Genomic DNA, 14,809 nt, shown 5'->3' with positions numbered 1-14,809 from the left:
GTAAAACTGTGACAAAAGAGCGGAAAAGAGTGAAAGGAAGAGGAATTCTTTCTAACTCACATAGTTGGAGGCCCACCAAGACTTGAGTTTGAGGTACCACTGCAGTCTGGGTCCCAGGTTCTTCTCAAAGTCTTTAGTCAAGCCTTGCATCCGTTCATACTGCTCATCATCCATCAGTGGGCGCACTGACTCCAGGTACTGTAAACACAGAGAAATGCATCAGTCATTAAGAATGAAGCAAAGGGTCATTGGGCATTGGTTTTCAACAGGGGAGAGCAGATAGGCCACAAAAACCATCCATCTATTATTTCTCCCCTGACAGATAATGGCAGGCAGGAAGTTTGTTTAGTGACTCTGGCTTAGACAACACAGTCAAGGAACAAAGAAGATGACCTGGGGAAATGTGTGAATTGATACAAATCAAAACATTCACTGCTTATTCACATGGCTAGATTTTAAATTCTTTTAGGTCACAGTTTTTTTTTTTTTTTTTTTTTTTGGAGTTTTACTGAAATCTACATATATGTGACAAAGGGCATTGTGAAGTTGAGTGGCATTTCATTGCTTAAAGCAAGTACTTCCTCACTGCACAAACAGAGGCCTTGACTATGCTCCATGACAAACAGAGGTAATGATTTACATGCAGTTCAATGGTATTAAATGGCTTTTATTTCAATTGGTTATTCAAAGAAAATTTTAGATTGTTAAGCCTTCTCTAATTTTCTTAAAAATGCAAACTTTGGTTTCAGTTCAGGCTAAGAACATTATAAACAATCAGGAATGTGCACAAAGCACCGGTTCAGACAGTAACAGGTGGAAATTACCCTTCTGCAGGTGTCCTTGATAGTGGGAACAGGTAGCCTAGGCAGCGAGTTCTGGAAACTGTAGAGCATTGGCTTCCTGCCGGAGAACACCTTCACTAATAACTGGACAAGCAGAACAGATAAGGGAGAGGTGAGAGGGCAAAGGGAATTCAAAGTTACACTTTGTGTTTTACCTATAAACCTGCGCGGTATGAGGCAAAGTGCAAACACATAACCAGTGGGTTAAACTAAAAGCACCAAACTGAAATTGTATCTTTGACTTGTATAGTCAAAGATACAATTTGGACTTTTCACCTGTAATTGTTAAACCTTAATATGAACCCTATTATTCTTTACAGTGGGTACTTTTAACGCGTCCATCAGAAAGAAATGTCCTACAGCAATGCACACTAGACTTAAATTAATTAAGTAAATCCTGTTTCATTTAGAGTATTCACTTTAATTAAGAACAGTCACCTTGTTAGCCAGAATTGTGTAGCCATAAGTTAAATAAATTATTCTAACTTTTGTCTTAAACTTTTGTCTAAAACTGTATTCTTTACTTGTGTGGAAAAGAATCACACTAGACATTCCTCTATGAATCTCTAAAGTGAAGCGAACAGAGAAGCACATTCATTGTCTCACCATCCACAGGCGAGTAGTCCAGGACATAGAGCCATGGCGTGCATTCATCCAGCCATGCCACGACAACAGGCACTTTAAAACATTCCTCATAATCATGATTATGCTGACCCACAGGCCCGTGCCCACCAGAACTCCTCCAACTATCATCTGGCTGTTTGTGGACATGTATCGACTGTGGACAAAGACAGAGAGAGAAGGGGAGTCAGAAGAGGGGCGAGACCAGGATAAAGACACAGAGGGGGTCAATATAACAGTAGCAAATTAACACTTTCTTTCACTTTTCTTGTACACTTCAATTGTACAGTGGACACATACAGTATGGGAAATTATATTTAATGGGAAAATGAAATATGATGTAGTAAATTTGTATTCTAACACAATAAAGAACAATGAAATAATATGGTGTTAAAGGTAATAACACAGGCCATTTCCTTTTCAAGCTTGACCAATTGAGGAACCTAATAGAGTGCACTACAACAACACAATGGAAACTTTAGACATTTAATGTCATATAGCAGCTGCCAGACTTGTCCCAGTCCAAAGTCAACAAAGTTACAATAAATCAAGACTGGTAATTTATCTTGAAAGGATTAAAACACAAACATACATTAATTGATTAACAAAGGACAATTCCTAAACCTTTATTACTCAGTGTATATCTGAGGGTAACAACCTTAACGACACTGTCATAAACAATGTCCTTGCCTTGAGGGAAAAGCCCCAGAATAGTTGATAAGAGGCATTAAAAGCTTTATATGGACAGGAAGTGTTTCCATAATATCACTAAACATGATCAACACTGTTAGCAAACATCAAGATGAGGTGTGGTGGACAGTGGGAACAAAATGTGATGTCCGAATGAGACTGAAAAAAAAAAAAAAAAAAAAAAAAATTAAATCAACCACTTTACATCTTATTTTATCTGTAACTACACCTAGAGCTGCCACTGAAGGAGGTACTGGAGAAAACAGGCCTGTGTTTTCTAATAAACACCTGAGTAGGGCTCCACCTAACGATTATTTTTTTAAATCAATTAATCTAACAATTATTACGACAAATTTATTGATTATTCTAAAGAAATTGTTTTTATTACTTGATTAATATAACAATTAATTTACCCAAAATAAATATCATTAATATTTAAATTTTATACATACACACAGACACACACACACACATATATATTTTATTTATATATTATTATTCAATAATCATCTCTTAAAAACAAACAAATGTAACAAAAAAAACCCCAAAACAAAGCAAAGTATGTACTGCAGGGCATTATTCTGCAACAAAAAAAGATATTTGTCTATTGAAAATACTATAATATTTGAAAGATATACCCTATTTCTAATAGGTGTTTATGTTGTGTTTATGTTACCATTTTGATTCTACTTAATTCTCCACCTTATTTAAGTGTTTACTCACAAACTACTTTAATCTGCTCACCTTGCTTTTCCCTTCAATTCCCCCACCCACACAGACCGCCTTGTCCCACTTGCCTCTTTCTGTTTCTCTCTCCCCTTATGTGTCTGCACTGTTGACTTTCTTCATCAGCACTATGTTTTATGAAGTTGCCCAAAAAACAGATATCCCGTATTGGATTTTTTTCACCCACAATTCCGTTTTCACAACAGCAGGTGAGCCGCATGTGGAGAAGGCTTGTTGTTAATGACGTCGCCTATCAAAACCAACGTGGCACCGAATGACATCTGCACCAACACGTGCACTTACAAGCTTTTTCAAAACAACGGCATAAGTAGGCCTACATAAAGAGGAGACTCTCTCTCTCTCTGTGTTTCTCTGCAGAGCATGTGCGACTGTCAGTAGACTGCACGGGAGGGGTAGAGCAAGGAGAGACTATGGGCAAGGTTTAAATTCTGCAGCTTGTTCTCCAGGGGAATCCATGCTTTGACCGGGCGCAACCATACTTCATTGTGACGCGCCAATGCATGATATGCAAATCAACGTATTTCCGTAATTGATGATGTCGATTACATGGATTCATCATCCCAGCCCTACATCTGAGGCATGTGCATAACTGCGTAAATGTAGTAAAAGCTTGATGACACCGAGTCAAACACATTCCACCGCTATTATTATGCATTTGTCAAGATGGGGCATTTTCACATGTTGGATTTTTCATTATAGATAGTAATTTCTTTTATGCCTAATATCCTTTCTAGCCAAACTCCTACCACAGAACCTTGCCAATCACAGAACCTTGCCAATCACCACTATATTTGCTCAGGGGCTTCCTCTCTACCATTGTGAACAAATCAGCATGGTAATTAGACTGGACATGAATATAGCTCTTTGGTGTTCCATATTTTTTTATAAGCCCAATAATGGAGTGTTTTTGGCTTTCTCTGTTTTTTTTTTATAAGCAGACAACTAAAACACAATGTCATGCTAGAAAAGCAACTCAATTCAGTGGTCTTACCTGATGGGTATGTGTTGGCCCAGTTTGGCAATCAACCCCAGAGAGGGATCCAGCTGATTATATTTATTGTAGGACATGTAGGACACAACCACTACCATGAAACCGCCAGGGCTACCCGGGTACACACCAGTCATTACCCCATTCTGTGGCAACGTAAACCAAATGGAGGGTTACAAAGGTCATCAGGGTCACAGAGAGCAAAGACTCTATAAGGATATAGATTATAAAATCATTTATTTCTTAACACAGTGTCTTGGATCCTGTTGACATATGCGAGATATCATTAATTGCAGACATTTAAACAAAAGAGGAATGTGTGAAAATGCTAACAGGTGTTTGGGCTTGAATGACTCAGTATGCCTGTAAACAGACAACTAGGCCAAAGGCTAGGACACAAAGAACAGACAGGAATGTTACAGTCACTGTTGGCTGTTTATGATGGAGTAGGTGACCTTCCGGCAATCAATAAATAAAAACACAGCATTACTGGGGCCCTTATGATGCTGTTTTTTAACAGAATATTTACTGAGAACAGAAATGAAAAGAAACTGCTGTGAGATACTAATAGTAGACAACAAACAGAGAAACAGTAACTCGGTCAAAGCTCATCAGAACTTCCCCTCATGCTGTACAGACTTCGCTTTCCCATGTTTCTAACACCTCTCACCTTGAAGCGAATGAACCTTTTCTTCCAGGAGTGGAGGCCAGAGAGGTAGATCTGGCGTAGAGCCTCGTGGCACAGCTGTAGGTCGATGCCATCAGGGGTGACGGTGAACTGGAAAGCCACCGCCTGGTGAGCTTCTGCCATGGTGGCTACTACTGTACTGTAGGGTCACTGAGGGTAAGGAAAGTGCAAGATACTAAAGTTAGTGAAGTGGAAGTTTGAAAAACATTTATATCAAACATAAAAAAGGTAAATGGAAGATATAGCACTGACCCACCCACATTTTAATTCTTGTTCCTACAATCTTGTCTCACTTGTTAATGTATATGACCATCTAGTAAATTCATCACAAAGTTCGGTTAACATGGATACTGACTTCAAGAATGATCAGATCACAACAACAATTTACAAACAACAAATCCTGACATCTGGATGGGGCTGTAAATAATTATTGTCAGGCAAATATCAGAACAATCTTTCATATTGACCAGCTCCTGTTACAGTTCCTTGAAATCAGTAGTCCTTATTCCTCGACGACACTGCAGGTTACCTAATTTCCAAGATTAGCTCTTTGTAGGGAAACGGCCACTGCGTGGGAATGGATTCTTACTGAAAACAACACTGACAGAGTTAATACTGAGTTAGGTGGATAACTGCATGCTTACTCAGAAGCACAGTACAGAGCTCAACATTAACTTTTAAAAGTGGTTGCCAGGCTGGCAAGTAAACACACCAACATTCGTGTACCATTGTCTGGTTCCAGTTCCAACTGTAACAGCAATATTTAAATATCACTAATGCAACAAATATAAAAAATGTATTTATTTTAGGGTGCACATTTTGCTGGGCTTTATCATCCGTCATATTGTTGTAGTTGCAAACAAACACGTCAAGAGGTGCCTTTTTGGAGCGTGCAAAGATGATTTATCCCCTTTTTGCGGTACATCTGTCAACATGTCATCCGATTACATTTCTCTTGATTAATAAAACATCTAAAATAAGCAAGTTCACTACATGTTTGCCTTTGTACATCAACAGGAAACAAAACTGTAGGATTTATGAGTAAAGTTTGGTGAGTAAGCAAAAAACACTGCTCTTAACATTTACAATCACCGCTAATTAATGCCCTCTCTCATCCCACACTGCATGATCATTAGGTCAGTTTCTCATACAGACCCTCCTGCATTCCGTATTTCCATTTTAGGAAGTTGGCAACCCTAGTCCCTACAGTTTGCCTGGTGATGTTTGGTTAAATGGTTCTCACGAATGGCCTCCAGTTGACTTCGGAAACATTTACCTCATAGACACTCCCGGTTAGTACACTTCAGATTTACCTATAGAAATCTCGAAATATGACATTATTTGCTCATGCTATGTGTGGCTGATATATTGATTACTTATAATGCCATTGTTTAGAATTTGAGAATGATAATATTGGTGTGACTATACCACATTGTAATGTGTTAGATACTTACACCCGTTATAGACAAGAGTGTACTAGCCGCGGTATCGAGGTCCCGCCCATACACCCGGCCAACTCAACTCTTAATAGCATCAAATAACTAATTAGAACCAAACTTATCAAAAATATATACATCAGTGTGATAAGAACTACCTTAAATGACAGAAACCATCTTTGGAAAAATTTATTTGACGTGTATTTTGATTTCTTAGTTTGGTCCATGTTCCATCCGCTAACATGGAGGAGGCAGGGTTTATGACCCACCAGGGGGCAATAGAGATGTGCTTTTGGGGAGCTGTCATGTCGTCCATCTTTATATACAGTCAATAGTCTGACCACTTCCCTGTGTGTGTACCTGGGTGTCTCGAAAAGTGCAGCTGCAGGCTACCAGTAAGCTATGCTGTGTCTCTTAGAAGTGTTTTTTTTTTTTCTTTGGACGCGCGCAAGTAGGCATGGGTGGAGAAAAACAAAAAATACTGGGAGAATCGCCGATCCTGCTTTTGATTTCGAAGCTCGAAATCAAAAAGTGGTTGCCACTGATGGCAACCAACAGCCAAGAATTTGTTGCGAATTTCTCTAAATGGTTGCCAATGACAACCTGGCAACCGTTTTGTAAGTCTGATATAAATAGTTTTCTCTCTTGTGTTTAAAAGGGACAGTTCACCCCAAAATCAAAAATACATATTTTTCCTTTTACCTGTAGTGCTATTTATCCATCTAGATTGTTTTGGTGTCAGTTGCAGAGTTTTAATCCACAGACTTTGTTGGGAGCAGTTTCATGTGGGAACTATTGGTAGAAAGAAAATAGTTCCTACATGAAACTGCTCACAACAAATCTGTGGATTATCTTGAGTAACCGGGTCATGATGAACTGTCCCTTTAAGAACAGGTGAAAAATAAGGCATTCATGTTTTCTTCCAGGTGAGTTTTAATTTCTCCATGCAGTCTAAACACAAGGTAAATAAATTGTGTGTTACGAAGTTATGTAACATTCCTGTCACGTCTTTCTTTTGGCTAGAAATGTATTTTAATCAGCGCTTCACCTGAAAGAAAACATGAACGCTTTTAATGCTATTTAGAACATGGGGTAGTGGTGCAATTCAGCCTCTTGTGGTCGAAATGAGTATTACAACACAAAACAATTTATGTTACCTGCCAAAACTTTTTTTTCACAGTTTTTTTTGCAGATTTTTTTTTTTTTAAAGAAACTTAGAAAGATTACCCTGGCAAAACATTTTTTGTCACCTGTTCTTAAGTCATAAACACAGGAGAGAAAACAATTTAGATTGGACTTGAAAATGGATCACCAGAAAAAAAACAAAAAACATCTCTCACTTTCCTCTCAGGGCTTCTGTACAAGCATACAACTGCAGCACAATCATTTGACTATGTCCCAGAGCTATCTGCTGTCTGTGTCCTTTCTAAAAAGCTCTCATGTGAGGCAGCAGTTAAACTTATTTATAAAAACACAACATCAGATACCCTTAGAAGTACAAAGAGTAACCAAAGCACCAAACTGACATTTTGTGGCATTAAGAATGCTTAGTAACAATGATTATTAACGAATAGCATTTTAATGATTACAAAAGCTACATATCCTTTTTTTAGGAAATATTGTGAATAAAGGGATGTCCATCATGAATCAGCTTAATGTGCATGTTCTTGTATTTAGTTTCTATATAAAATAACCTGATTCCTGTAAGCTGACACAAAGGAGATGCACTGGTAGGTGACTGTGTTGTATCACTGTTACTTATCTCTGAATCAGTGAGGCAGGTGTGGCATCTTGTCCTTTACTACTTAACTGACACCAGGCAAACTATTTTATTCTAAACTAAAAGCTCCTTTTATTTTAAAATTGTATACCTTAAGTGAGCTATTACATGTTTAAAAAATGTTAAAATGCAATTTTTTAATTTCATTTTTATTAAATATATACATTTATTTGATATGGTAAGGGACATAAGAGAAGAGCGTGTGGAGACAAAGGAAAGCTAAGTGGGAACCGATTTTTAAGCCTGCAGAGGTGATGTGACAATGTCTATTGTTTGCACTGCAAATACCTTCAGTAGTGGAAGACTTCTAGATACAAAATCTTCTCAATAAAAGGGAGCTCTGGGAAATAACCTTGATCAAAGGGAAGTCTGGTCTAAAGCTCATATTTTGGCGAGAAGGTCTTGTCAATGCTTATCTTACCTGATATCTAAGACTGCAGATTTCTTGTCTCTTATCTTTTGTAATTAGGCAACTATTAAGGTATTTTTTGTATTAACTGATTGTGAAGCTGGGGCAAGGTGGTTAACATTACAAAAGGTCTTGACTATATATGTAATAAACTTCAGATTTAATTATTTCTCATGCACAAGTAAATTAAATCCATTAAATACACTGTACCACTTTAGATGATATGTGACTGAGCCTATGACAAGTTGTAAACGTGTCATAGGCTATTAGAATAATATTTTAGGCACATTTTTTAAGATATTTTAAGATAACTGAATTCTTAAGGATTTTTTCTCATCGGAAATCCCTCTTGGGATGTGACATGATATGAAATGGTAACCCCTAATGTAAATGATGCTTTTTCTCTTAATGAATATAGCAGGGATTATAAACCTACAAAATTACTTTTTCATGGTTTTAGAGGCCCAGAAAACATGTCTTCATTTAAAATAGTTAAGCCTTTATTTGACCATCACTGGTATAGGAGACCTGTAGTAAGTGTTAACTACACACAACCACTTGGATGATGAACTCAACAAAGCTGTGGCATTGTGAGGGACCTGCTGTTTTCAGTTGCCTTCAATTGCTGTCGGAAATACAATCGTCACATGAGCATACATATAAAGTAACTGCCTAAAACGACTGGGAAAGTCTAAAATTGACCGTTGATTACACTGATCGTAAAGCGGATATTTTCATGTTTACGTTAATGTTTGACTCGCATGGTAATGCTTTGCTGTAATTAGATTTTCAAGGGCTTCACACTGGCTTTCACAAGACTACAGCAACGTTTTTCCTGCAAAGCTCTTCTTCGTTTCTGAAAAAAAGCAATGCTTTTTTTCTTTGCAGACTCCATTTTTATTTCATTCAACAAGAGCACTCAGAAAGCATGACACGTCGTTTCTACGTTTTCAGTCCTCGGAAGGAGCAGTATCCACAGAGCAGTGTTTCAGCAGCCAGTCCCCTCCCCCAGCTACTTACCAACATCACATGATCCACCCTGTGCTGCAGAAACTAGGGGAAAGGTCGCAGCGCTGCGCCGCTTAGATACCGGGTAAAACTGGCAACATAGAATGTACAAATCCTCGTATGCCAGCAAGAATATCCCATTGTGGTTACAATGAAGCCACCGGAAACATATAGTTTGTTTTGGAGACTGTATAACCGGCGTTTGTCAATTTTCTATATTTTAAAGCAGATGCAAAACCTTGTCTAACATTAATTAATCATGTCAACTACCCCCCTCCCCCCCTTCATACACTTAACGTACCGTATCTGCATTATTATTCTGACCCACCTCATACAGCCTTTTTCCAGTTGTCATTACTAAACACTTAATAAGACACAAATTTACTCCAGACAAATACGCTCGGCATATGTAGGTTACACTGCATTGTTTTTGGGTATTATATCAAATATCCTACCCACGTGGTCTGTGAGAAATGGGGTCACAAATGTGCAACCCCCCGGTGTCAATCAACTATATTCTATTTATTTATCAAAATCACCAGCGTTTTCAGCCACATGTAAATAAACAAAGTCTGTTATCTCTACTTTTATGATGCTCCTCAAGAAAGGTCATTATGACAAACCAGCTTTTACTGACCTTCACGGGCCGGTGACATGTACACACATATCTACCTTTTCTAAATTTCTCTTTTTTTTTCTCCACACATCATATGCCACTGTCAAGTACACATACTATACTATAGAGCTGTATATGTATTGTAATAGAGCTGCCAGGTGGTTGTCAATGAATGACCTTTACTTGGACTTTTGCCTACATTCATGTTATGATCAACAACGTAGGAGTGTTACGTCCCTACCTGGATCGTTCAACCTAAGACCGCAAAAAAAAAAAAAAAGTTAAGTCACAACGGGTTAAATGTGTAATGCAGTTATTCAGTAAAGGCCTCTTCAACATATATTTTCACAACCTGCTGTTAAAACCTAAGGGTATGGCTGTGAGCGTGATAGACCTTTTCCCTCGAGACGTAGTTTCGACTTTCATGAGTCAAGATTTGCCTGTAAACTTAATTTCTGACAGCTACAGGCCAAACAGGCACACAAGCCGCCCTGTCGTGTCAATGCGAAGGTAACAAACTCTACTGTACATCATGTAAACGCCGCACAGCTCCGTGCCGACAAGGAAATGCAACAAACTGGTGTTGACGTTAACTGCGCAGAGGTAACAGCTTTCATTGGGTTTGTTTAGCTTGTCGAGGTTGTTTTTTTTTCCCCAAAAGCCCTGCAGCCTTATTTGTACAGCTACTTCCAAAACAGCAGAGAGAGAGAGAGAGAGAGAGAGAGTCAAGACTATGCTGAAACACGAACTGAAAAAGGAGAATTATTACTCACCAACCCTTTTTATCAGTCTGAGAGCAGAGCTTTCTGTTTTGAGGAGGATGTGACACGGCTTGGCTGTCGGCGGGGACTGCTATACACTCTGCATGAATGGTAGCACAGACTTATACACAGCCTGCCCCTTTCAGTGGCCTACAGAACACGTCCAGGTAGAAACAGCGCCCCCCTGAGGTCTCGTGTGCTATACAAAGCGTTGTATGAGGCTGGCAGGTAACAAATGGAAAGACACCAGGCTGGACATGACATCACAGACACCATGAGCATTTCAGTGTCCCCAGGACTCCGTGTACCCAGGTTGTTGAGTAGGCTAGAACTTTAGAACATTTGCACAATAGGGCTGGGCAATATGGGTAAAATCCTTTATTATGGTATATGGTATTTTTTCCCCCAATATGATATATACCATAAAATAGTAAATTGTGTGGAAAACATATGTAGAAACGTATTCTTGATAAACTAACCAAATGAGAATGTCTGTTTTAGTTAATCCAGCAAAGAAATTCCAAAAAAATCATGGATGGTACTTCATCCAATTTATGAAAAAATCATTAAAATCCAACGCTGTCATAAAGCAGTCTTCCCCTTCATTTGCAACATTTCCTACAATGGTATAATACAGCCAGAGATATTATAGCAAGTGCTACAAAGGTATAAACTGCATGGCAAAATATGGCGCTTAACAAATTAACACTGATTCACAGTATATGTACTGTCATATCGGCCAACCCTACAGTGCTATATGATAGCTTTGCTAGAAAATCTAATCATCCCAGGTATTGTAGTTTCTGCATTACAGGGAGTGGACATTATAAAAGCAACACCTGTACAATAGCCTTGCAACAAATACTCTGCTTACATGTTAAGTTTTGTTGATAGACATTTTGCATCCCCCATTTACAGACAATGGAGAACACAAAACATTTGATTCAATTACAATGCTCACACCTCAGTAACACAGTTTTAACAAAAACAACATATATTTAACAAAGGTAGTATTTTTGCAGGGTAATTGTAATGTATTGCATTATATTGTACAGGTGTTCATATTTAAAATTCTGTCCACCCTCTCTTATATCATGATATTGACACCATCTCACCAATAGAGTAGCCTTCTCTATGCCGGGCAATGTTGGATACGTTGTTGTTAAATTCAAAATGTAGCCTGATAAAGATTTAGCTCCTCTTTTTCTGCTTTAGAACGACTCATTGTCTTAGAATTGTAACTTAAATCATTTGATTACCTAAAACAATATAACAATGCAGGGGGATACAACTGTCACAACATTCTGTAACTGTAAGAACTTACATGTCAATTTTGTATCTCTCTTTTTCCCTCAACGTCCAATAGACCCTCTACGCTGCAGACATTCTGACTTGTCATAGCAGGAAAAGCACAGGTGTTACTAACCACTTTAATGATGACTCTGTTCCATTTAAGTGGTGTCCCAGTCAGCGATTCCAGTGAGCCAGCATGTACAATAGAAGGGCCCTAGAACTAGCATGGAAATGTAGCCATCTTTAATGTTATTAATTACTTCCCCCTTCCCCTCTGGCTGTTAACTCCACTGTTAGCCTGAGGAGGGTGTAGATAGTCATGTGCTTTCTCCTGCCAGTAAAGACCTTCACTTGAAGGGTTCTTGCTAGCCCTAAGATCCGAGTCACTAGTGCCAGTATTGCCAAAAATGATGTAGCAATGTACAACCAAGCTGGAGGTGCTGCTAATGGGGCCTGAAGAATTGGGGCCCAGCGCCAACCTGAGTGACCCAGACCGTGCTTCACAGACCTCTTTTTGAGGCTTCTGTTTTGTTGCGCCTGTGAGGAAGAGACAGCCTACGCCCTTACGAAGTATAATGAGCTTGGTGACCTCAACAAAATTCCAGCACTGCTCTACTCAACTTCAGCCTCTAAAAAAGAGGTCTAATCAACCACAAATTACTGGAAAAACCTGCGAGGCTGTGCACTGTCAGTGTCAGCTTTTGGTTCCCAGTATTTATCCATCTATAGACCTTTTTCACAGCAGACATTTTGACATGTCACAGCAGGGAAAGCACGGGTTTAATTAATAACATTAATGAAGGCTGCATTCTTAGGACACTTATGTGTCCCAGTTTCAGGGCTTTGGTATTGTTCCTGCTGAATCAATGGTATGGTTATGAGGACACCCAAATGGAATGCAGCCATTGTTAATGTTATTACTTACACCTGGGCTTTCCTCCTTGACAAGTCAAACCATCTTCTGTGAAAAATCTCTGTCAATAATTCTGGAAATAGGCCTTTTTCATAGCAGACATTTGGACTTGTCATAGTATGAAAAGCACAGGTGTTACTAATAACTCCATTCTATTCAGGTGTCCCAGTAAGCCAAAGCAGCTAAATGGAATTCAGCCATCATTATTATTATAATGTCTTTTTCTTTTTTTTTAACACATGTATATTTTCCTACTTAGACTTGTCAGATGTCTTCCACACCAAGACCTATGGTTGGAGAAGGCAAAGCAGGAAAAAGCAACACCAGACAAAATGTAAATTCAGACACAGGGGGGCACTGTTGCACACTGTTGCAGATCATGGGCCAATCCTCACAGGCAACGTTCAGCAGACGGATTTTGCATTGAATTGAAACTGTATTCTGCTATTTGTTATTTACAGCAATTGCACGTAACAATAAGATAATAAAACGGATGTTGTGGTTGTTCTTCTTCTGTGTTAAACAACTGCATGACTTGAATTCAGTGGGACTTAGGGTGGAGGCCGCTACACCTAAGGCGACACACAACAGCGCTGTGGGGTGAAACAGTGCACAGTTAAACACGCCAAGGGGTCAGGAGAGCTACATTTTTGCAGTGATGACACATTTTCAACTGCCAATTGGCAGCAAAATCTGTTTCAGCCTGTTTCATTCTAAGGATTTTGAAGTAGTCTTTTGTAATTTTCAGATTATACTTAATATATCACAAAATTGTTTCCTATGATAATTGTTTATCCATTAATAAAACATAAAAGAGCACATATTACGCATCCCAGTCATTTTTTACCCCCAATGCCACGTGTATCTGGCCCTGACGATTGCGCTTTTTTGTTTTTCTTTTTGCTTGTGAAATACTGGATATGTTCATCTATGGGAGGGCTAGAGTGTCAGCTAAATGGGTTAGAGCCGCGACTCAAATGAACAATCTGAAGAGGGAAAATAAGTCTTCAGTTTATGTCCACATCAAGGCAATAACCTGTGATGAAGGTCATAAGTAAACCTTGCTTTATTTTAAGACTTTACAGGTCAAACAGATCTAGACCCAGATACAACATGCGGCCACATCCCAGTATCACCTGTATGTCTAGTGATTATCCAACAGAGGGCGCAAGTTGGCAATTTTTTATTTATTTTCCTCATCCTGTATTTATTATTCATTTTAAAGTTAAAAATTCGTTAAGTGTTTACTACATACCTAAATATAACATGAATGTATCAAGCTACAACAAGCTAGCGTTAAAGTTACTTTAACTCATGGATTTATTATAATGTAAGTTAGCTAACGACCATTCAACTAACGTTAAGTTAACTTATCGCGGTAGTTGGAGGAATTTACGTTATCAACTAGAAAAACCGCAGCTGAAAACATCTATCCAAAATGAGGAGTAAGAAGTGGAACTGCCTCATAGTGAAGTGTCGTATTTGCAAAAATAAACAAACGGTAAATATGATAACTTATCGTCTTTTAAATCAGTTCGGGCACATCAAGCACGGAACCCATGCTCAAACTTTAGTTCAGTGAGGGGCGCGCTCTCGCCACTGCCCGTGCACGTGCGTCCTAATGTCACTGGTGTGCCGCCTGCCAGACAGCTGCAGATAGCTCGCGGCATGTGGAGCTGGGCTTGGGGGCGAGTCTGTTTGACCAGCATCGATTTCAGCGAAGCTAGTCTACAGTCGGGGACAAGCCTTCAGCACAGTGACAGCGTTTAGGTGACGGCTCCCCTGGACAGCGAGAGGGAGAGAATGAGAATAGTGGATTTTGTTTCTACTTGTAGGTACAGCGCAGCAGAAGAAGGGAAGTCACCCCAAAAGGTAAGCAGCGAAGACGGTTGTTTGCTACCACTGGACGTTAACAGTTAGCGTCTCTACCATACTGTTTACTCTTCGCTAACTTTACAGTTATTTGCGCTGTAAATTGTTGTATGTGGGTGGCCACTCAGGACATGTCGCCTGGATC

At 39.0% G+C, this 14,809-nt stretch overlaps 2 protein-coding genes across 5 annotated transcripts in view; one reads left to right on the top strand and one right to left on the bottom strand.

The window, feature by feature from the left end:
- Positions 1-10,753, bottom strand: part of cpt1ab (carnitine palmitoyltransferase 1Ab (liver)) — a 28,812-nt gene extending 18,059 nt beyond the window's left edge. For 2 of the 4 annotated variants that reach the window (XM_044193165.1, XM_044193168.1), the window contains exons 1-6: positions 10,599-10,753; positions 4,559-4,726; positions 3,892-4,034; positions 1,449-1,620; positions 825-926; positions 61-198 (exon numbers count right to left, since the gene is read on the bottom strand). In XM_044193165.1, coding sequence (XP_044049100.1) covers positions 61-198; positions 825-926; positions 1,449-1,620; positions 3,892-4,034; positions 4,559-4,699 — 696 coding nt within the window. In that variant the 5' untranslated portion in view covers positions 4,700-4,726; positions 10,599-10,753. Of the gene's footprint in view, positions 1-60; positions 199-824; positions 927-1,448; positions 1,621-3,891; positions 4,035-4,558; positions 4,727-10,066; positions 10,081-10,598 lie in introns of all 4 variants that reach the window. The other 2 variants (XM_044193167.1, XM_044193166.1) reach the window with 2 other exon arrangements.
- Positions 10,754-14,332: 3,579 nt separating this feature from the next.
- Positions 14,333-14,809, top strand: part of si:dkeyp-19e1.3 (USP6 N-terminal-like protein) — a 27,841-nt gene continuing 27,364 nt past the window's right edge. The window contains exon 1 of the mRNA XM_044194881.1: positions 14,333-14,664. The gene's annotated coding sequence lies outside the window, so the exon portion shown is untranslated. The remainder of the gene's footprint in view (positions 14,665-14,809) is intronic.

The sequence above is a fragment of the Siniperca chuatsi genome, linkage group LG4 (assembly GCF_020085105.1).
Source record: "Siniperca chuatsi isolate FFG_IHB_CAS linkage group LG4, ASM2008510v1, whole genome shotgun sequence".
Lineage (NCBI taxonomy): Eukaryota > Metazoa > Chordata > Actinopteri > Centrarchiformes > Sinipercidae > Siniperca > Siniperca chuatsi.
This window is presented reverse-complemented; position numbering and strand designations above follow the sequence as displayed.